A 23,850-nucleotide genomic window follows, 5' to 3' on the forward strand; every position below is an offset into this window, starting at 1 on the left:
GACCAGTAATGCAATCTTTTTGTAATGTAAATATAATAATTAAAATAATATTATGTAATATTTTATGTTTATACATACATATATATATATATATATATATATATATATATATATATATATATATATATATAAATTATATATAATTATATTATATTATATATTATATTATATTATATATAATTATATATAAATTATATATTAAACAGTATATATATAAATTAAATTATATATAAATAATAATAATAAGAAAGATTTATATATATATATATAAATTGAAATTGTAATTTTAATTATTAATTAGATTTTACATGTTTATACCATTCTTTTATTGCTTTTCATTGGATCGGTTTCTTCTTTAAATGATAAAAAACAGCGTACAATTTATGCCGTTTAATCGTCCAGCTCTAACTATATTTCTAACGATCGTTATTATTGATATACAAAATGCTAACTTTTTAATATATTTCATGAAACCGATACTGCACTGATATTCTAACAGTTGAGTTTATACTGATTTCTGTGGTTTAAACAAAAACCTAATTTTAGCTTTCTTATAAAGGTGTTGTTGTCATGAAGTCGTTTCGTTTTTCGATGCATGCGACGCTGCTCTAGAATTAAACCAGAAGAAGAACGCGCCCTAGATAGGCCGCACACTAGGGTTTGTTCTCCCTCTCTCTGACGGTTTTGACGGAATAGTTCCTTCCCTTTTTTCCACGTTCTGTCTGATATGCAAATCATTTTCCTTCATCTCGGCTGTCTGACCGATCAAACTTTAATCTTCTTCTCTCCATCTGTCCGCAGTTTGATGGTGACAACATGTACATGAGTGAGAACAACCAAGAGTTCCTCTCCCCGAGTCAGGTAAGATTCAGACCTGGCTTCCAGTCTCTCCCAGAGCCAAGCGAAGGCTTCTCGTTCAGCGGCGTTTGGGGTTTTCGCGTGGCTTTCTGAAATGCACGACCTGGACTTCCTCGCGAGACGAAACCAATCGCGCTTTTCGCCGAGATTAATGGCTAAATGGTGAACGTGCAGCGCGCGTGTTGGGTTCTAGCTCTTAGGGTGGATGAAACCAGACGAAGTCCTGTGCTCTCGCTCTCTCGCTTCTTTTGTCTTGGTTTGTTTGCTCTGAGACTCATATTTGACATCTGTCTGCGTATCTCCTCCGCTTGACCAGGTTCAGGCAGTTCAGACTGATTTAACGCTGTAATGTTACACACACACACACACACACACACACTGACCAAACGAGCATCTCTCTGCTTTATCTTCTCCTCGGTCACGTTTTGAATACTTGTTGTTTCTCGCAGTGTTCGTTTCGGCGTGCGCCATCCTAAACGAGATCCTCGCGGATTTTCACGAGAGATTTTTAATCAGTTCTTTACCGCGGCCGAGATCGTAAAGATCTATTTTTGGTTCTTTCAATGACGGTGACGTTCGGGAGAAATAATAATAATAATGAAAAGCACAGCTTGACGAGATGGAATTAATTAACTTGAATGAGAAAACGTGTGAACTCGGCCCCGGCTGGCTTTGTTGTTATACTAATGTGTTATTGTTTAATCATTGTATTTGTTTCGAATTGTTTCACGACAAAAAAATGAAATGAGAGATTAAAAAAAAGAGAAAAATAAACTGGAAACAGACTCTGCAACCAAACAATATATTTGAAATATATATATATATATATATATATATATATATATATATATATATATATATATATATATAAGAAATATTCATATATGTAAAAAAAATATTAAAAAAAAAAAAAAAAAAAAAAAAAAAAAAAATATATATATATATATATATAATTTATAGAAATAAATAATTAAATATATAATTATATAACTAAAATATATAATATATAATTAAATATTATATGCTTCAAGATTCTGCATTATTTTTAAGTGACTTATCAAATGCAATTAAATAAGTTCATTTAAACTTTAAGAAAAAACTTTAAGTTGTGTGTGTGTGTTTATCTATTCGTGTATAATTTATGTTTATAAATAAAAGATTCTGCATTATTTCTAATCAAACGTAAGTAAAAAAGTTCATACGAAAATAAGAAACAAAGAATTTTGAGAAATATGAATGTTTTATAAATATAAACACCGTCACTTTTAATATAAACGCTAGATTTTCTGTACGCATTAAAATATAAATACCAAATATTAAAAGTGCGTTTTTCTATGTAGCTATTTCAATACGAGGAAAAAACGTTTTACGACTTTGTGAACATTGCATATAACAGAAATATTAAAAAGCGCAACTTTTGAAAATTAATATCATAGAAATATCAACATTGTAAGGTTTTAAGAGTCTATAAATATTGCTAGGGTTAGGGTTAGGGTTACTAATCCAAGGCGAGCGTCACTGATCATGTGACTCTCTGTGGAGCCGGTCAGATGTGCTCACTGTACATGTAGCAGAGGCCGGACATGCTGCTGTTTGATCTGTTACTTTGAAAAAGCTTCCATTGAAGAGGACTGTCATGGAAACGGGTCTGATCGCGCTCCATCACACACTCGTTCGGCCTCAGATCAGGCGCCTCGCTCTTCCCAGGAGTCTTCGCATTCACGTCGACCGCCCTGTCCTCCTGCGACCTTTGACCCCGTCTGATTGTAGGGGAGAGATCGTCTCCGCTTGGCCCCTAACGAGCCCTCTGTGTGTTCAGGGTCACGAAGGATCGCCACGGTAACCGCCGCCAACAAAAGAGTCTGCAGTCCGCCGAGGGTTGACCTCCAGCCGACTCGGGCGATCGATAGCAGCCCAACAAGAGAGAGAGAGACAGAGAGAGAGAGAGAAGCTGAATGGAGCTGAAAAGGAGAAAGACAGACAGATATAGCCAGAGAATTGATTACGGAGAAAAACATCAATGCTGGTGTTTTGGTGAATTTCCATCATTTCTTCTCGGCTAATTCCAGCGCAAGAGTATTGCAGTATTTCACCTCATTTCTGCTGGGAAAAAAATCCCACTAATTACGCTTTCCACAAAAATACGGGGCAGCACAACTGTTTTCGGCATTGATAATAATCTGAAATGTTTCTCGAGCAGCATATCAGCATGTTAGAGCGATGTCATGTGACGCTGGACACTGGAGTAATGATGCTGAAAACCTGGCTTTGGACGCAACAATCAATTAGATTCGAACAGATATTCACATAGAATACAGCTATTTTGAATTGCAATAATATTTCACAATTTTTACAGTTTCTACTGTATTTTTAAATGAATGCAGAAAAAAATGTTTCACAATTTTTACAGTTTCTACTGTATTTTTAAATGCAGCAAATAAATGCAAATAAATGCAGAAAAAAAATTCCACAATTTTTTCAGTTTTTTACTGTATTTTTAAATGAATGCAGAAAAAAATATTTCACAATTTTTAGTTTCTACTGTATTTTTAAATAAATGCAGCAAATGAATGCAAATATGCAGCTTTAGTGAACAGAGGATGCTTATTTGGAAACATATGTTTGTTTACATAATATATGCAAGTGCATGTGTGTGTGTATGTATATATATATATATATATATATATATATATATATATATATATATATATATATATAAAGACACACACTTGCAGCATATACTTTAGATATATTTATATTCACACAAATGATATCATATGTAAATATTTAATATGCAAACACATTTTTCTTAAATGTGTGCATGCATGTGTGTGTGTTTTATCTAAACACAATAAATATACACAGCACATGCACATACGTTATGCCTTTATTTTGCATGCAGTTCATCGTTTGACAGCATTAATACAGGACATATAAAGCAGCATACCGGTTTGTAATGACTTGAGGGTAAACATGAGAGTGAATAACCACAGATTTTTCGGCATAAACTGTGGCTTTGAACGTGATCTTGTTCTGAAAACACAGCGTCTGATTAGCATGCTAAGCTGTCCTCCACCACTGTGTCAATTTACTCCTCCTTTATCAGCTGAAGTTCATCTGGATGTGATAGCGCAGCGTAAATGTTAGTCTTTGCATTTGCATTCTTGGCTGAAGAAAGTAGCTGGGAAACGTCTCTAATGGACTCGGCGTTTGAGTATGCAGAAGACGTCGCGGTCAAGATTATAATCTCACAATTAGAGTAACAAGGTTTTATTGATTGCTTCCCGGAGCTTTGGTTGCCAAGTAGGCCTGTGATTAGAGAAAGCGGGCATGTGAGAGGAAAGACAGCTCTTCCAGACGAGCGTTTGGCCGCCGATCTGAGACGTCAGAAGTGACCGAGATTCTGCTGCTGAGAGTTTACACGCTCGGACGCCGGGGACGAGGTTCTGGGACACGGGGTTTACGTTCGCTGTTTGTCAAGAAGACGCTGTTTGTTAAAGAGAAAAAGTACATTTCAAAACATTGCATTGATGGAAAAATGCACAAAAAAGCTTTTTATACACACACACACACACACACACACACACATATATATATATATATATATATATATATATAGTGATCCAAAATATTATTTTTATTTAATTATTACATTTTATTATGCTTATATAAATACACACACATTTATGTATATTTAAGAAAAATTTTATGGTTATATATTACATATAATTCTGAATATATATGTAAATGCATATACATGTAAAAATGTTTAAAATATATATATATATATATATATATATATATATATATATATATATATATATATATATATATATATATATTATACATATACATATATATATATATGTATACATACATATATTTATATATATATATATATATATATATATATATATATATATATATATATATATATATATATATATATATGTGCATATGGGGCTGTCAAACAATTAATCCCATCCAAAAGAAAAGTTTTTATTTACATAATAAATATGTGTACAGTGTATATTTATTATGTATATATAAACATAAGCACGATGCATGTAAATATTTAAGAGATATATGTTATGTTTATATATTAAATATATTTCTGTATAATATAAAATGTAAGAATCCAAGTCTATGAATGTTATAAAGTATATAAAGCTACGTGGAAATCAAATAAACAAACGTTCCTCCAGATCTGGAGGTGATGTCGCAGAAAACGAGCTTATAGTATGATTTTATTTGGGTGCAGCACTAAATGTTTCCAAAGCAGTCGTTTTCAGGTGTGTTTCTAAGTTACTAAGTTTTTGTGGCGCGCTGAAAATGTCTGTCAAACGATCGTAAAGAAGACGCGTGCGGACGCTATCTGTGTGATAAGTGTGTTTTCTGTGACTGGGGATCTGGTGTCATTGGCTCGTTTTCACTGATTAAAGCGTCTTTGTGCCGACTGTAAACTCACGCCGTATGTTGTGTGTGTGTGTGTGTGTGTGTGTGTGTGTGTGTGTGCGTGTGTGTGTGAGTGTGTGTGTGTGTGTGTGTGTGTGTGTGTGTGTGTGTGAGTGTGTGTGTGTGTGTGTGTGTGTGTGTGTGTGTGTGTGTGTGTGTGTGTGTGTGTGTGTGTGCGTGCGCTGCCGCTCTCCCTGCTGGTCCGAATTACGGCTGAGTACATTACTATGATTTACAACTTCCTCCTGCTGTTTAGATTGAAAGGAAAGCGAGGCAGCGAGCGCCGGCCCGTCGCCCTGCCCCCTCGCCCCTCTACCGCCACACATCTTTTGTCAAACGAAAACAAAGCGCGAGCCTGCCAAAATATTTCTATAGTCGATCGCTGAGCAAGCAGAGAGTCCGTCAGGAAACAAAAGCGGAGAGAGATCGCTGGACGGCCCAGATTTGATGCCGCAGCAAAACTCAGATTCTCTCACAAACCGGCCCGAACGTCTCTGATCGTCTCATTAAACCCCAAACAACACGCGCCGCTCGCGTTTCGCCGCGCCATTGAGGTTTTGAAGCCCGGTTTAGGATTTTTTTTTGCCATTGTTTTCATGACAATTAAGGACACTTACCCTCCATCTCTCATTAGTGAAACGCGGTATCGGTTTGGCTTTGTCATGCACGAGAACAGATTAGTGAACTAGTCGCATGCACTTTTAAATGCATTTAGCGTGCGTGCATTTTAGGCTGATTTAAGCACAAACGAGATTCATTTCGGCACCTGGATGCATTTCAGTAACGATCATTCGAGGGGAGATGCGTTCAGTTATCGCGTGAAATATTCTCATCGATTTCTCCTTCCTCTCGTCTGATTTTTCGGCCGAATCGTGAGCTGCATGCGCGCTTCTCTCCATCAGTCTTTGGCTGTTTGGAATATTTCGGTGACGCTGGACTGCTAACAAACGCAGCCGAGTGTTTATTCGAGTGGCTTATGTTAGCAGTAGTTTACGGTCTTTTATGTGACGTGATATCATGTGTATATACAGTAAAAGTGCATCGTTGCTCGTGTTTAAAGCAGACGGATAAACATTTCTTCAGCTTCTCTGACTCTGACTCTGTTTAGTCGTATCGTTATATCATGTCGTATGAGACAGAACAAACTCAAGCTGCTGAAGGAAACTTCAGCAGCAAAACAAAAACAGAGATTTCACGAAAACCTCACAGATCGCAGGCTTTTCTGGAGATTTTCTTAGTTTGAATGTCATTGATTGCACGGCGCAGAATGAAATTGTGCATTTGAAAGCCATTTGAAAGATTTTAGATTTTAGGCTTAATGCAGACACGGGCGAAGTGACGTTTGTCCGTGACCTGAAACGTGGTTGAGATGGAAGATAAAACCATAGACACCCCACAGCTGAGATCCGATGAGCATTTCAGGACATGCGATTAAAGAAAAGTCGTTTTTGAGTGTCGTGGAGGTGTCTGCAAGCATGCGATGACTGCTCACTGTACGCTGAACTCGTTCAGTCTCGGTACAGTGAGCTTTCTCTGTTTGATCGGCCCTGGATTTAGTAAAAACCAAGTTTCATATTGATGCTGAATGCAGATTGTGATGATTCACGCCAGCGTGCAATATTTAGAAGATAATGTGTTTGTAAGACTCTGAGCTCGGGTAAAACTCTATTCATTATTAGAATCGATTCTTAATGATTTATCCGATGCTACCGAGACTATTTATTATAAATAGCATCAAAATCGGGCATGCATTTTTTTTTACTTTGTGTTGCTGACTATATAAGGTGTCTTAGAAGGGAGCGTGTTGTTGTTTTTATTGGCATTAATTATTTAAAACTACAATTATACAATTATTTAAAATATAATAAAATAATTATAATTTTTTATTATTTAATTAATAAAATATAATTAAATAATTATAAAAATGATATAAAAATCACAAAAATTATAAATATATATATATATATATATATATATATATATATATATAATTTTAATAAATATATATATATATATATATATGTATGTGTATATATATATATATATATATATATATATATATATATATATATATATATAGTTTTTTTGTTTTTTTTTTTCTTTTCAATAATGAAATATTGACATATAGAAAAAAAGTAAAAACACAGCAAAATTACGAAAACCTACAATTAAAATAAAAACAGGAAATCTAAAATTCTAAATATCAACTATAGCTGTAGTAGTATTTAATTTGATTGGCAATAAACAATTCCTTTATAATCTCTTCATGAACTCGACGAAGTATGTAAAAGCAGCAAAATTGTGAAATTTTATTGCAATTTAAAATAACTGTTTTCTATTGTAAAACATGTTAAAATAGAGCTTATTCCAGTGGTGCAAAGCTGAATTTTCGTCAGCGTTACTATCAGCGTCACCTGATCCTTCAGAGGAGTTCAAACCAAAACCGAAAACATAAAAATGCAGTTCAAAATATATTAGCGATCCCTATGAGAACGCTTCATGAACCCAGTTTGTGCAGCGATCAAACGTCATGTGATCTTATGTGCCGTAATACTCATAAAAACACGTCACGTCTGCGTTTCAGTGACATGTGCTGATGTCTGTCTCTTCTCTGTGACCCGAGCGCTCGTTGTTAGTTTGATTCCCCTCCGCTCTCGTTCTGTCGCTAACATTCACGTTGCCTTTCTCTTCCAGTCCAGTGTGCAGTTATAATGACCTCAGATTTCCCAGAATCCTCATAATGCTTAAATGGAGTGCAATGACAGAGCGAGACTGTCGTTCCCCTGTTCTTGTTGATTGAATCATCTTACTATTTATAGTTCATGGAAGACACAGAATGAACATACATACACATATATATAAAAACATAATCATACATATATGTATGTATGTACACAAGTACCTGATTATGTTTTTTTTATTTATTGATTCTTTTTGTCGACTCACAAAACAGTCTGAAGTTTAATGAAAAGTGACTCCACACCAAAGTCGAGCAAACACAAGCTGTCAATCAATAAGACAAGACTGTGTGATATTAATGCTTAGTTACACATTTTCTAAATAAGTCTTTCCTGTTCACCAAGGTTGCATTTATTTGTTCAAACACGCAGTAAAAATTCTGAAATATTATTGCAATTTGAAATGACCGTATTCTGTGTGAATATCTGCTAAAATCCATTTTATTCCTGTGATCAAAGGTGAATTTTCAGCATCGCAATCCCGCAGAAATCATTCTAATATGTCGATTTGCCGCTCGAGAAACATTTCTGATTGCTGTCGAGCTGGAAACAGCTGTGCTGCGCAATACTTCATTTTTGTGGAAACTGACACATTTTGTTGTTTAAGATTCACAGATAGAAAGTTCAAAAGAACAGGATTTATGCGAGATGTCTTGATTCTCGCTTTTGCCCAATTTAATGCATCCATGCAGAATAAAAATAATAATTTATTTAAAAATAAATATATATATATATATATATATATATATATATATATATAAATTATAATATATAATAAATAATATAAATTATATAATAATATAAATTAAATCTATAATATATAATTAATTATAATATAATTATAATAATATATATATATATATATATATATATATATATATATATATATTTATTATTATTTTTAAATATATATATTAGTCTTAAAGTGCAACAATTAAAATCTGTAATAAATCGTATAGGCAAAAATGCCTGCATAAGTCACACATAGCATGCAAATTGCACATTTCCAGACGCTTATTGAAACACTGAATAATGCACATCTGAAAGAAAATAAGACATGCAAATCGTCATGACAACACCACTTATATCACTTGTCTTATTTTCTTTGCGTTGATGCAAGATGCTACAGAACTTTTAAGAGAAGAAAATGCCTATGCAGTATTTTTATTTTGCCTAGCATGATCCCCGGCCGTAGACTGATATGATATTGTTGAGAACGGCGTGTGTGTGTGTGTGTGTGTGTGTGTGTGTGTAGAAGATGCCAGCAGCGAGGTACAAAAGAAAAAGTGTTTTTTTTTTTATTTCTTTTCTTTACCAGACGTTTCCTTCAAGTGCTATTGAACTGTAGAAAATCGACTGGGTCAGAGCGGGCTGATGAGAATGTAAAGATTTCTGGATATTTCAGACTGTAAATTGGCGCTTGAGCATATGGTGTTTGAGTGAACACATTGAAGGTTAAATGTTTCGCCTCGTCCACATGCTCTCAGAATAATGTAGACTGGAGCAGATGGTATGTAGGCTGCACATTCACTTTATTTATGGGTGAATAAGACTGTGTGTGTGTGTGTGTGTGTGTGTGTGTGTGTGTGTGTGTGACTATTGCAATTAGGTTTCATTTAGCCGGATATTTATTAATTATCTCTCGCTGCAGACGCCCATAATCCAATCCACTGTTGGAAAAGGTGCTGCTTTATACCTGCCTGTCTAAATGAGCACTTACAGACATAAATAAAGCTCGTAATGACTACATCTTTACATTTTCTGAAGGCAGACCATGCTGTTTGGTTGCTAGGTTATGCTGGATGATTGACAGGATGTTGTTAGGGCGCTACTTTCTTCTAGAGTAGGTTTTTTGCTACACTTATGTCTTATATAAGAAAATGTTGCATTTTTAGACTTAGTAAAGCATGCATTTATGTTACTTACTTCATTATTAATTCACTAGGGTGGTTTTTTTCTGTCTCCAGTGAAAAGACTTGGCAAACATGGCTAACTATTACAAGCTTGTTCTATTATTAGAATTAGAAATGCATGCATTTATATTTATTAATTCAGTAGGGTGCTTTCTTCCTGTCTCAAGTGAGATGTTTCTTTTGCAATACTTGACTTGGTAAACACTACTATTACAAGCTAAACTAAAACTAAACCCTTAACCGCAAGTTATTCCCCAAACCCTTAAAGTACATTTTGCATTTTTAGAATTCAAATGCATGCATTTATATTTATTAGTTCATAAATATTTCATTATTTACTGGGGTGATATCTTCCTGTCTCCAGAGAAAAGAGGCTAAATAGTTTGGGATGCTTGACAAAACAAACACTGATAAGTACTTTATAACAAGCGTAACGCTCCGTAAACGCTAAAAGAACATTTTGTAAACTTTTTTGTAAAATCTGCATGCATTTATATGCATTTCTGTTTCAATTGGAAATGTTTAGATAGATGTTTGCACGCTTGATTTGACAAACAGTACTAGCTATTGCAGGTTTAACCCTTAAAATGTTTTGCACTTTTAGAATTAAAATGGCATGCATCTGTCAGTTCATTATTTTCTTTTTTTGGTTGTTGTTTTTTTTTTGCATGCTTTACTTGGAAAACACTGCTAGCTGTAACAAGCTTAACTCTGGTTCTAGCAAGCTTTTTTTTCTTTAAAAAAAGTAATTTTAGTATTAGTAATATTGTGTGCGTTTATATTTACCAATGTAATTTAATTTAATTTAATTTAATTTAATTTAATTTAATTTAATTTAATTTAATTTAATTATTTTATTTATTTATTTATTTATTTTTATTGTATTTTATTTTATTTATTTTTATTTTATTTTCCGTACACTGTTAATTATAACTAATGAACCCAAAACCTCAAAGATCATTTAAACATTTTTAGAATTAAAAGTGCGTGCATTTATATTTATTCATTCATTATGTATTAATTTTGGGTCTTTTCTCCCTGTCCCATGTGAAAAAAGTCTGCATAAATGACGGCAAAGCAAACACTAAGCTTAACCCTCAGTCCGTAAAGATCATTTAGCTTTTTAGAATCGGTAATGCATGCATTTGTATGCATTAACTCAATATTTGTTTCGGTTATGAATGGTTTTCACCTTTACCTACGTCCCCAAAAGGAGATTTTGTCATTTTATCTCACTTCTGGGAACGATTGTGTCCACACACACACACACACACACATACACACACACAAACACAGACGCTCTTTCTCTCTGTGTCTGGTCTTCGGGTAATTTATGATGGTGCTGCTGTCCGTCAGCCAAATAAAAACAGATGATGCTCCAAAAACATCGTCTTTGATAAACCCACCCATCCACACACACACACACACACACACACACACACACAGAGAGAGAGTGAATGGGAATCAGATAAATGTCTTTCTTTGTCTGTCGTTCTGTGGGTTTGTGGGGGATGTGTTTTAGGTTATATCGCTCAGGCATCCATCACCGCGTGTCGCTGGAGGTCTATAGAGAAACGCTTATTAGAAAAATCTGTCATTATCCTTTTAAACACACGAGCACATTACATTTGCCTCGCCAAACAAGAAACTTTCAGAGTTTTATTATTTGCACTTGAGTAAGTATTCCTCCCAGACATTTCACTAATTCGGAAATATTATTTTACGTAACAGGTGAGGCTGCGCGGCTCACTTTAGCTTTAATAAACGCGAATATTAATACGACATTCAGAGCTCTCCATCACTGTCACCACGAGAGAAGTTTGCTTCTTTCGACTACTTTGCAAGCCGTCGGACGCGCGCCGTCGAGTCCCGCGCGTGCGGATATGCTTGAGAACATGTAAAACTGTAGTTGTGGAAATAATGGTCTTAATAAGCCAGATCGAAATAGATTTATGTCTGAATGACATCTGTTGTGTTAAGACTGAAGCTCGCTCGCTCATATGGTTGGATTTCTAATCAGCCCAACAGCATACAATGGCTTTAAATCGATGCCAGAGAGAGTTGGACGCCTTCCCAACACGAGAAAAACTCTCTTCTCTTTTCATTATTCCATCATTTACACAAACTAGCCGTTCATCTGTTTATGAAAACAGAAGGCGTCGGGTTTGCATACGATCACATGCATGAATGTGGCCTCCTCGACAAAACCGCTACCAAACGTGTTTTTTTTCCTCTTTTTTTTCGAGCGGCACGTCGTAAATATTCCCCGGAATTTGATAGCGTTGGTTTTCAAAGTGGCGTCCCCTCTTCAGTTAATGAAAGCTACAAATTGAAACCCTCAAACCCGACGCAAACGCCATCTTGCATCCAAATTGAGTTCTAATATCCTTGAAAATTGGACGGAGAGATTGAGGAGGAGCGGCAAAATGGGAAAAGAGGCAAACAAAGAGGAGAAGAAGAAGAAGAAGAAAAAAAAAAAAACATTTGTCTTATTACCGACTGCCTTCGCGATGAAGCTTTGAAGAGCAGCTTCTAAATGTGTAATACATATAATCACGTCCTGAAGTGAGGCAGATGAATTATGTATTTTCCAGAACCATTCGACATGGCACAACCTTGAGATTTACATTTTATCGTCAAGGACGTTCTGCTACTTTTGACAAACGTCCCGTCCCTTCCTGGTCCCCCCCCTCCACAAAACGCTCGCTGAACCCATTGTTAGCGTTTATCCTTAAAATCAGCATGACGCAGACGGATTTGACGAACGCCGTCTTTCGAGATGTGTGATGAGTCAGCCGGAGCTGAATGGAGCGGCGGCTAATGGACTTTCGCCGGATCTCAACACATTGGAGCAGATTCCACGTTTACAATCCTGCATCTGCTCGATGTTCCTTACAGAAACCTACCGGTGGTACGGCGTGCTGCTTGTTGAGGTGCATGAATGCGGTCGACGAACAAAACAACTTCCAGATACTACATTTTGGAAATATGGCTTTTTTTAGTAGTGGTGTGGTACTTTGGACGTATACTACAGTATTACTGTGGTGTTTTGGAGATATACCATGTATAGCGTGACATTATCATTCTGGTTGTGACCTGTACTCTGTTATTAGCGTGATATTTTTCGACACAGATGCACGGTATACCTTGTATATCATGTGGTATAACTGTGGCGTTTTGGACATATACCATGTATGGCATGGTTTGACCCGTAACATGTAATTAACGTGATATTTTAGACATATACCATTTATATATTCGTATCATCTGATTTTCTATTTCCGACGTATAAGATGGTATTACCGTGGTATTTTTGATCTGTACCACAGTGGTATTTTTGCCATTTACCATAGTGCTACCATAGTATCTTTAACGTTTTATCACTGGTTTTAACTGGATTTGGGTTTTAATTTGGTCATTTACCAATTATAGCATGGTATTACTGCGGTGGCTTGGGCATTTGACGTAAAGATATTAGCACGGTCCTTTAGTGTGCCATAGTATTACAGTGTTATGTTTGGCTTACTTCATGCATACCATGGTATTACTGGGGTGGTTTAGACATGCATTTTTGATGTATTACCTTTAGGACACAAATGCCTTGGTATCACCACGGTATTTTTGATGTGCACTGTGGTATCGCTGTGGTATCGCTGTGGTATCGCTGTGGTATCGTAGACATATGCAGTGGTATTACCATAGTTTTTTAGTTGCGTACGTAGTATTACTGTGCTATTTTGGACATTTATAGGATGCTACAATGACATTTTGGACATGCAACATTGTATTAGCATATTATTTCGGCTGTGTAAGATAATATTTATGTAGTATCATGGACAGTGTGTGTACAGTGGTATTACCCTAGTATTTTAAATGTGTACTATAGTATTACTTTGTTGTTTTGGACATTTTGGACGTGTAGCGTAGTATTACTGTGGTACTGAATGTGTATATTGGTAGTACTATGGTATTTTTGCACATGGACCAAATTATTAATTAAATTATTAATAAAATAAAAGTTTTTATTGGTATTTTGGCCAAATACCGTGTGTAGCGTGATATTCCCGTAGTGTTTCTGGTATTTTGGGCATTTACCACGGTACTACCATAGTATTTATAATAGCACATTGTCCTTGCACCGTGAATACCGTCGTGTTACCATGATGTTTTGATGTGAACCATGGCATTACTGTGGGATTTGGTGGTTTTGAATCCTTTAGACTCCCAAAATACATTTTATTGTCATAATATATGTACGCATATGTGTGTACTTATAAATACACACATGCATATATTTAAGAAAATATGTTTTTAGATTAATATGATATATATATATATATATATATATATATATATATATATACATATGCATATACATATTTTCAAAATATATAGTGTATTTCTAAATGCATAATAAATATACACATCGTGTAAACAGAGACGCACTTATTTTGGATGTGATTAATCGTTTGACAGTACTAGAAAACACCACGTCTCATGAATTTGAGTGTTTTTGTAGGGTGTAGCGTGATAAATACGGCAGCATTACCGCGGTGAGGGGTTCTGTATTCCTCCAGCTTTGACTCTGTGCGTTTGTGTGATTTCTGCTGACACCGGAGCGTATCTGCAGAGCTTCATCTCATCTCACATTTAAAGAGGTGAATGTGTAATTCGTGCCGGAGGAGAATTCTCCCGAGGACCGACGACAGTCTCTCTTCACACAATGGCCGCTCGCCCCACTGTTTACAACACACAATTTAGTTTCCTTCCAACAATTATGAGGGAAATTGAATCTCAGGAAATGTTCATTTTCACATCCATTAGAGCGGACAATAACAGGGGAGGCCCCCGAAGCCTACAAAGACATCTGTCTTCAAAGGGGCTGCAGAACTATATGGAAGATTAATATCCAGCCGCCGCAGAGCGACCGCGTGTCCGAGCAAAAATCACCGTCCTTCGTATTCTGCCTTCAACCAAAAATATTCAAACAGTTCACCTCAGACATTTTTGGGGGTGAAACCTTGCAGTTTATCAAACCCTGTAAAGATCAAACAGCAGTAATATGGCGGTATTTAAGATTTATATGCTACTCTTAATGGTATTTCTGACCTGCACCATACTATGCACGGTACCACTAATTTTGTGTATATTACGGTGTTACTGTAGAATGTTTTTGACCTGTAACATGGTATTACTGTGGTATTTTGGGCATTTACCATGTAGAGGGTGGTATTTCTGATGGCATTACCATGGTACTATTATTTTGGATCCATGCCATGGTGTTTTGAACTTGTACATTAATACTATATGGAATATATGTGTGCAGCACATGGGAGTATTTTGGTTTTACTGTGGTGTTTTGGATGTATCCATGCAAAGCATTGTATTACCATAGTATTTTTGACATGTACCATGGTATTACTGTGGTATTTGGGCCATTTACTATAGTCTTTTGGACACGTACAATGAAAATACCATGGTATTACGGTGGTTTATTGGACTTACCGTGATATTTTAGACATTTACAATGGTATTTTTAATGCATATTTTGTTGTTTTTGTTTTTTACTTTAACTTTAGGCGAAAGGAAACTAAAAAAAGGGGTGTTTTTATTTAAAATCATATTTGATGCATCATGCTTTTATGGCTCATGTAGTTTGATGCAGTGAGAATATGGAAGAAAAAACTGAAACGAGCAGATTTAGATCTTTATAGAAGTAAAAATGCACATAAATATCAATGGTCACAATATATATATGCCAATAATATGTCTTAGTATATTGACGATTGACTGAAATGATCCGAACATGTAATGCAAAGCTGATTGGGAGATGAAGAAATAAAGGCTTCTCAGGAGATGTGAGATGTTTTGGAGGAACAGAGAAAGCAAAGCTCCTCAAAAGATGCTGATTCTTCTAGACACTGACTGATGGAGAATCGAGTAAAGTAAGATATGACCGCAGTCCTTCTGACGCTTACTTGATCAGAATCAGTCCAGATCTGACACGAGAAGCAGCCGCCGAAGCCGGACCTTTCTACAGTCACGCTAAAAGAGATTTCCTGGATACAAGCTCAAAAGCACCGAGTGCGACAGGTTCATCAGCATCGTTCGGAGCATCTCGTAGTCTGAGCGAGATCAGACCCTTCCTCGAAGCGCCGTTTAGCGCTTTAGCCTTGCGGAAGACGCTCAGACGGTGATGCATCTGGGAGAAGTTTGTGATTTGAGTAATGCACGGCGGCAAGGTGAAACCTGAGGTCCCGCAATCCTTGTCTCTCTCTCCTTTTCCACGGCCGCGCATTCGCTAAAAGTATTTGTTTGCAAGATAAATGGCCGTTCTCCAGGCGAAGATGACAGGCAACACAAAGATGATATTGAATTGATTTCTGAAATGTTGCAGAACTGACTGTTTGATGTATACGGGCAGACATGAATCATAAAAATTCTATTAAAAAAGCTCTTGAATGGTTGACAGCGGAATATTATTTCTGATGATTAATTTGACTCAGTCATTATGGACGGGGCTCCAGTCAGATCGCCTCCTACAAAATTGCTTTTCATTCCCTCTTGAATACCCCGGCAATCTCTCTCTCTCTCTCTCTCTCTCTTTTGCCTTTTTCCTGAATTTTAACGTTGCACGCTTCCTCTGATGAGAGGCACGAGCGCCGGGAAAACACCAGAGCCAATCACAAACTTTAGCGCTATGAAAACATGGTCTGCATTTCCAAAACTCGATTGTGATAATGCAGTATTTACAGCAACTTTCCGTGATTCCAGAGCCAGATCGGAAGCTGCCAACTGATACGCGTCCAAAAAAAGTGATTCGTACTTGTTAAACTGCATAATATTTATATAGTTGCGTTTATGCCTCTTTTCACTAAGTAATTAAGTAATCATCCCGTCTATTATTGCTCATACGTACAGTAGGTTACGGGATTCGTTAGACTTACAGTTTTAAAATGGTTTTTGATGATAAATGTTATTATTTTGTGTTATTTTATTTCATTTAAATAACTATTTTATTTTTAACACAAGTATTATTTTATTTATTGCATTTGAACGTTTTTAATAAAAAATATTCGATAAAATAAATTAATTTAATAAATTCTTTAATAAATGTTTTATTTGTTGTATTGAAATTAGTGCTGTCAAATGACTAATCGCGATTAATCGCATCCAAAATAAAAGTTTTTGTTTACATAATATATGCATGTGCTGTGTTGATTTATTCTGTATATATATATATATATATATATATATAAATACACACATACAGTATATATTTGAAATATACATTTTTATATAATTATTTATATAATTTTATATATAAATATACTAAACAAAAATATTTTTGTAAATATATACATGCATGTGTTTGTATTTTGTATATATATATATATATATATATATATATCTGAAATACAAATTCATATAATATGTAAACAAAACCTTTTTAATATGCAAACTATCGCATTTTAATGTTTTATTTCTTTAACTTTTTTGTATTTGAACAAAATGTATCATTAGCTTGTTTATGTTATTCATTGTATTTAAATATAAGTATTAATTATTTATTTTCAACATGGATTGTATTTTATAATATTTTGTTAATTTATGTATATTTATTTAGAATTGTATTAGTTAATTTAATTTTTGTGTTATTTATAATTAATAGATTGATTGATGTTTTTAGTGCAATTTTTATTATATTACATTAATTATTATATTAAATTAAATTAATTTTTAGTCTAATGTGCGTTTTCTTACTAATACGTAGCTTTAAATACTTGCAGTTTTTTGTACTTATTTGTTGTAGAACGTCATGCTAACCGATCGTCTTTGTTCTCCGCAGCAGAGTTACTCAGGACAGGAAGGGGGCAGCGGGAACGGTGGAGGAGGAGGAGACGAGGACTACGAGATACCTCCTATAACCCCTCCGAATCACCCCGAGCCGCCGCTGCTGCACCTGATGGACCCCGAGTCCAGCTACCTGTGTCACTCCATCCCTCACAACGGCCTGATCAACCCGTACTCGTACCCCGAGCTGCCCGCTGCCCTCATGATGTCCAACATGCTCGCCCAGGACGGACACCTGCTGTCCAGCCAGATGCCCTCGGTGAGTCCCCCTCTTCTGCCCTACATAGACAGCACTGCTCCCTACACCAAGTCCGCTTCGAACTAATTACGTGGCCTTATAACACAAGCAGTATGTTGTGGATGAGCCAATCCCAGAATGCACTGCAATCAGGTCAAAATTAGGGAAGTGTCTAGTCATATATATTATTTTCCTCCTTACTGAACATAAAAAAAGTAGGCCAGTTTAAATGAAATCTTGGTATTTTTCTATGCGCAATGCATTTTCTTTCTAAAAGAGTAGCATTTGTGTGTCTGTTCATGTGTGAAGTACTCTCTGTTAACTGGAACTGGGAAAAAACTAAACGATAACAGTTTGTCAATCTCAAATTCAGCTTAAATTTATATTGTACATAGTTATTTCTATTTTAAATAAATATGCAGTTTTATTTCTTAGTATAAATTAATGTTATATGTATTATTACATTATTAAAATAAAATGTTAATTTATATGTAATAATATAAGTATGTATAATTTCCAATATCTAATCTTTCATCATTATATATATATATATATATATAAAATGTAAAATGTAAATATATACATATATTACAGTACAGTGTTTATTTTTATGTATATGTAAATACACGCATACTGTATACATTTATATTATTTATTATTTATATTTACATTACATTATTATTTTATATACGTATATGCATATATAATATATACACAAAATATATTTTCTGTATGTGTTTGTATTTAAATATGCATAATAAATACACACAGTACACACTCTTATTATGTAAACAAAACTTTTATTTTGGAAGTGATTAATATTAGTATTAGCACTAATTTACAGTAAAGACCACTCATTAACAATATAGTTTTTAGTCTTTTTTTCATAGTTCCTTGAAGAAATAATATATGCAAATGCATCCGATACGCTCACGATGAAGATGTTTACTGTGACCTATGCAGCGATCTTTGGCCGTATTCATCTCAAATGCGATTGGTTGTTTTAGTTGATTGGTGAAGTGTATCTGTGAGAAACAACAGCTGCTTTCTGAGGCACAGACGACTCTGCTAACCAATCCCTGACTGTGTGGTAAGACGGCGAGGTGACGCTCAGGGTTTGTGGGTAAATTCATCAGCAGCCTTTCTCGGTCCATTCCTCTCTGCTCCTCACATCCAGAGCTCATTACTTTGTGTTTTGTTGCTTAACACAGACTCTGAGAGCTGTAAAGAAATATCAGGAGTGTCGTCAAGTCTGCCATCTGTGGAAACTCCCTCATAAAGTGGAGAAATCCACAGAAACGCTGGGAAAACTCGGAGGAATTCGTCTTTTAGGGGGGAATCTCTCTCGTTAGGCGTGCAAAATACATCTTGTTTATCGCTTGTGGTATGGATTGATATTCAGCTTTTCGTATGCTAAATGCTGATTTCTGAGACTGAACTAAAAGTAAATTAAAACTTAGAAAAACAACAATGACAAAAGCATGTCATCGTATTACTAAAAGTAGCTAAAAAATAAATAAAAAAATTAAGAATAGAGGCTAATTCAAAATACTAATAAACATATAATGCTAAAAAATATTGAGGATTTTTTATTTAACGTGGATTAACTCTTTATAAATTCACGATAGAATTGTATTTAATTTATAAGTACAAAAGTTAATAAAAATAAGCTCATTAAAAATACGAATAAATATTTAAATTTTAAAATAACTTGCAAATTGCACTCTTTATGAATGCTAAAATGAAATATATGTTGCTACAATTTAATAAAAAAAAATACTAATTTGATAAAAGAATTTGATATTAGAATAATAAAATAATAATAAAAATTATATCAATAAATATTATTCCACCGTAATACCAATAGAACACTAGACAGATTTTGTGCCGGGGCTTTATTTTGATTGTGAAACTTTGATTGTGAAACTGGAATCGGACGCAGCAGCAGGACAGAATTTAAATTCAACTCAACTCTGGTCATTCTTCTAATGGCTCTCTACAAAAGAAGCCACTTAAAATGGACATCAGGCAGCAGCACAAAATGGATGACAGCGCTTCTGCAGCCGTATGAATCTATGCATGCAATTTCTTGAGCTACCAGAACGCATTAAATCAACCATTCTTTCATTTCGAGATCCCATTTCTATATTGACACCCATCGAGCGGGTGAATAGAGTGCACCAGTCAATAATACTCCACTAAATGACGCCGTGCGTTCGGCGTGATGGACTGCCATTTTATTCCCATTTCTTCCCCAAGCAAACTTCTTTAACCATGTAGCGATTATGTTCTGCAATATTTGTGCTGTAAATTTCAGGTTGTTTCTGGTCGAGGCATTCGTCAGGGTTTATATGGCCACCATAACAATGATAAAAGCAATCATTTTTGGAAAGCTATATGCTCTGTGAGCTGTATAAATGGGAAATATGTATTGTGCCCTATTCACTGCGCTGCTGATAACATTCCACGCCTTACTTTGACCTTTTGTGACCTTTGCCTCAATCTGAGTTTGATGAAATGAAATTGTAGATTGCTGATTTTGTCTTGTTCTGTAGATCGATGGCATTCAAACGCTCCACACGAGAGCCACGAAGAGCCCGTGTATGTGTTACTTGCTCTTTTCTGAATTGTTCTGTTTTGGGTTTTGTTTTGCTTTGTTTTGTGTTTCATTTGGATTTTGGTTTTGGTTTATGTTTGGTTTGGATTGGTGTTGTGTTCTGTGTTCTGTGTTCTGTGTTCTGTGTTCTGTGTTCTGTTCTGGTCTATCTTCTATGGATTTTTCTGTCATCTGTTGTGTTCTGTGTTCTGTTCTGTTCTATGTTTTGTTCTGCGTTCTATGTTCTGTGTTCTGTTATGTGTTTTGTTCAATTGTGTTTTATGTTCTGTTCTGTGTTCTGTTGTGTTCTATGTTCTGTTCTGTTTTATGTTATATTGCTTTCTGTGTTCTGTGTTCTGTGTTCTGTTCTGTTCTGTTCTGTTCTGTTCTGTTTTGTTCAATTGTGTTCTATGTTCTGTTCTATGTTCTGTTCTTTTCTGTTTTATGTTATATTGCTTTATGTGTTCTGTTCTGTCGTGTTCTGTTATGTGTTCTGTTCTGTTATGTGTTTTGTTCAATTGTGTTCTATGTTCTGTTCTGTTCTGTTCTGTTCTATGTTCTGTTTTGTGTTCTGTTGTGTTCTATGTTGTGTTGTGTTCTGTTTTATGTTATATTGCTTTGTGTTCTGTGTCCTGTTCTGTTCTATGTTCTGTTCTGTTCTGTTTTATGTTATATTGCTTTATGTGTTGTGTTGTGTTGTGTTCTGTTCTGTTCTGTGTTTTGTTCAGTTGTGTTCTATGTTCTGTTTTGTGTTCTGTTGTGTTCTATGTTCTGTTCTGTTCTGTTTTATGTTATATTGTGTTATGTGTTCTGTTCTGTTTTGTTCAATTGTGTTCTATGTTCTGATCTGTTTTGTGCTGTGTTCTGTTCCGTTCAGTTCTATGTTATGTTCGGTGTTCTGTTGTGTTCTAGGTTCAGTTCTGTTCTGTGTTCTGCTGTGTTCTATGTTCTGTTCTGTTATATTGTGCTATGTGTCCTGTCTTCTGTTCCATGTTCTGTGTTCTGTTCCATTGTGGTCTATGTTCTTTGTTCTATGTTCTGCTCTGTTCTATGTTCTGTTTTGTGTTTTTGTGTGTTCTGTTCTGCTTTTGCTATGTTTTATGTGTTCTGTGTTCTGTTTTATGTTCTATTCTGTGTTCTCTTCTGATCTATTACGTTATGTGTTCTGTTCTGTTCTGTTCTGATATGTGTTCCTTGAATAGTTTTTAGCATTGTTACGTGTTTTGTGTTCCGTATGGTTTTTTATTCAGTTTTGTTCTCTTATCCCGATCGTTGTCTCTTCTGTTCTGTTTCGTGCGAGTCTGGGGCAGGACTGTTTTGTTTCTGAATACATCCAAATAATAGTTGGTCCGCTCTGGTTAGTCCTGTAGCGGTGTTGTCGAGCAGACGTGTACTTGCGGTTCTGTCCGAGCTTTTCCGAACAGAAGCCTTTCCTGATGAAATGAATCTCTGCCATCAGGGGGTCAGTGCATATATTCCGTCTCCAGAAGAGAAGAGAAGAAAAGCCATTAGGTTTCATCTTCCGTCTTGAGTAGATCGAGCTGGAGAGATCTTTTTTCATTAGAGCGGTGCAGAGCGAGAGAGACTGTCAGAGAAAAGAGATGGAGAGAGATGGGCTGGAGGGGCAGAAAGAGTGATAGAGCAACGGCGAGGAGGACGGGAGGGGTAAAAAGAGGTTGAGTGAATGAACACAGCACCGGGATAAAAGGAAAACTGCTTTGAATGGAATGTCATCAGGACTAAGAGCTTTTTAAAGTATATCAAACAATTTAGATGGAGCACTGCTGCATGAACACAACTTCCATCTCTATAACTGCGTTTGTGCTTCTGATGAAGTATAAATATCTAGACCAGCAGTCTTTACTGCTAATGCAGGTCCATTTAAGACTAGATAAGCAAACAAGGGTGAAGATACGTGAAGTAAGCAGAGTAATACTAGTTTCTGAGCATTGAAGTCATCTGAACGTACTATATTTACTTGGGATTACTGTAAACTATTTATTACATTTTTCTTTCTAAAGCAGTCTATAATGGCGGTTTACTTTGTTGTTTTAGGTAAAGCATCGCTAAAAGCCTTTATATATAATACTTTATGTATAATAATGCATAAAAGTATTTTTAATGCATTAATTGCGCCCTGAAATGCACTTTGACTCATGAATCAGTTATAATACATTATAATGCACTGTAACACCTTTTAGATTAAAACACACGACAAACAAACTTTCAAATAATGCAATGCATATTTATGAGCGGGCCCTTTATAATGCATTACGACATACATTTTGAATACTTTTATAATGCATTATACAATAAGGCTTTAAGTAAAGTGTTATTTCATGTTACTTTCAGTACAATAAAAGCAAAAAAGGATCACTAATTGCGTGAAGTTATCTATGCTGACTACTAGGCTTGTTATTATTTCAGGCTGTTGTTCCGTAGGGCAGTGGATGGGGATGTGTCTCTTGTTTTAACACCTGGATGAGATCATCAGCTCATGGATCTCTCTCCTGATCCGGGTGTGTCCCCAGAACTGGAATTGAGAACCGCTGCTTTAGGGAAATGCCTGAACTGCTTATTTTTTAATTGCTGGGGTTAATAAACGCATGCTGATAAATCGAATAAATGGTATTCGGGACACGTTTTTATGGAAAGATGTTTGAAAAGCTGCGCTGAAAACATTTATTTTTGCTCAGAAATTGCATGCATATAAAGAAAGCAAGACATTAAAGCCAACAAATATTACATTTTGAAGTATACAAATTGAAACTCTCTAATAACATTTTTTGCCCACCAGGGCAGTTTGTCCAGAAGAAACGATCGGATATTTCGGTTTGAACGTGATCTTTCTTGACGCTCACAGCATCTTGCAACATTTCATATCTAATATCCATGATGTGATGGCGTTTGCGACATTAATTTAGCTTTCCCAATGCACCGAACTGTACAAACATCTCGCGACCTGGATATCATAGCGATGTATGCTCACCTGATGAACCGAGCCGTTTTCAAAGCAACGTGCTTCGTTAATGAAATGTCACATTGCAATGAAACTGCAAGGACAATCAAGAGAGTACAAAAAAAATCATGTTATGAGCGGAAGGATCATTTGCAGTGGCGTCGTTTTACAGCAACACTTTGAGGCCTTTGTCCTCGAGTACAAGTGTTTTGTTGAGTGTTTTATTTATGTTGTATAAT

The 23,850-nt window shown here is 35.4% G+C and overlaps 1 protein-coding gene across 7 annotated transcripts in view; it reads left to right on the forward strand.

The window, feature by feature from the left end:
- tox2 (TOX high mobility group box family member 2) overlaps window positions 1–23,850 on the forward strand; it is a 126,216-nt gene that overhangs the window by 63,063 nt on the left and 39,303 nt on the right. For 4 of the 7 annotated variants that reach the window (XM_043232177.1, XM_043232180.1, XM_043232182.1 and 1 more), the window contains 2 exons: window positions 802–861; window positions 17,817–18,077. In XM_043232177.1, coding sequence (XP_043088112.1) covers window positions 802–861; window positions 17,817–18,077 — 321 coding nt within the window. Of the gene's footprint in view, window positions 1–801; window positions 862–17,813; window positions 18,078–23,850 lie in introns of all 7 variants that reach the window. The other 3 variants (XM_043232179.1, XM_043232176.1, XM_043232181.1) reach the window with 1 other exon arrangement.

This window comes from Puntigrus tetrazona, unplaced genomic scaffold, assembly GCF_018831695.1.
Source record: "Puntigrus tetrazona isolate hp1 unplaced genomic scaffold, ASM1883169v1 S000000513, whole genome shotgun sequence".
In the NCBI taxonomy this organism is placed as follows: domain Eukaryota; kingdom Metazoa; phylum Chordata; class Actinopteri; order Cypriniformes; family Cyprinidae; genus Puntigrus; species Puntigrus tetrazona.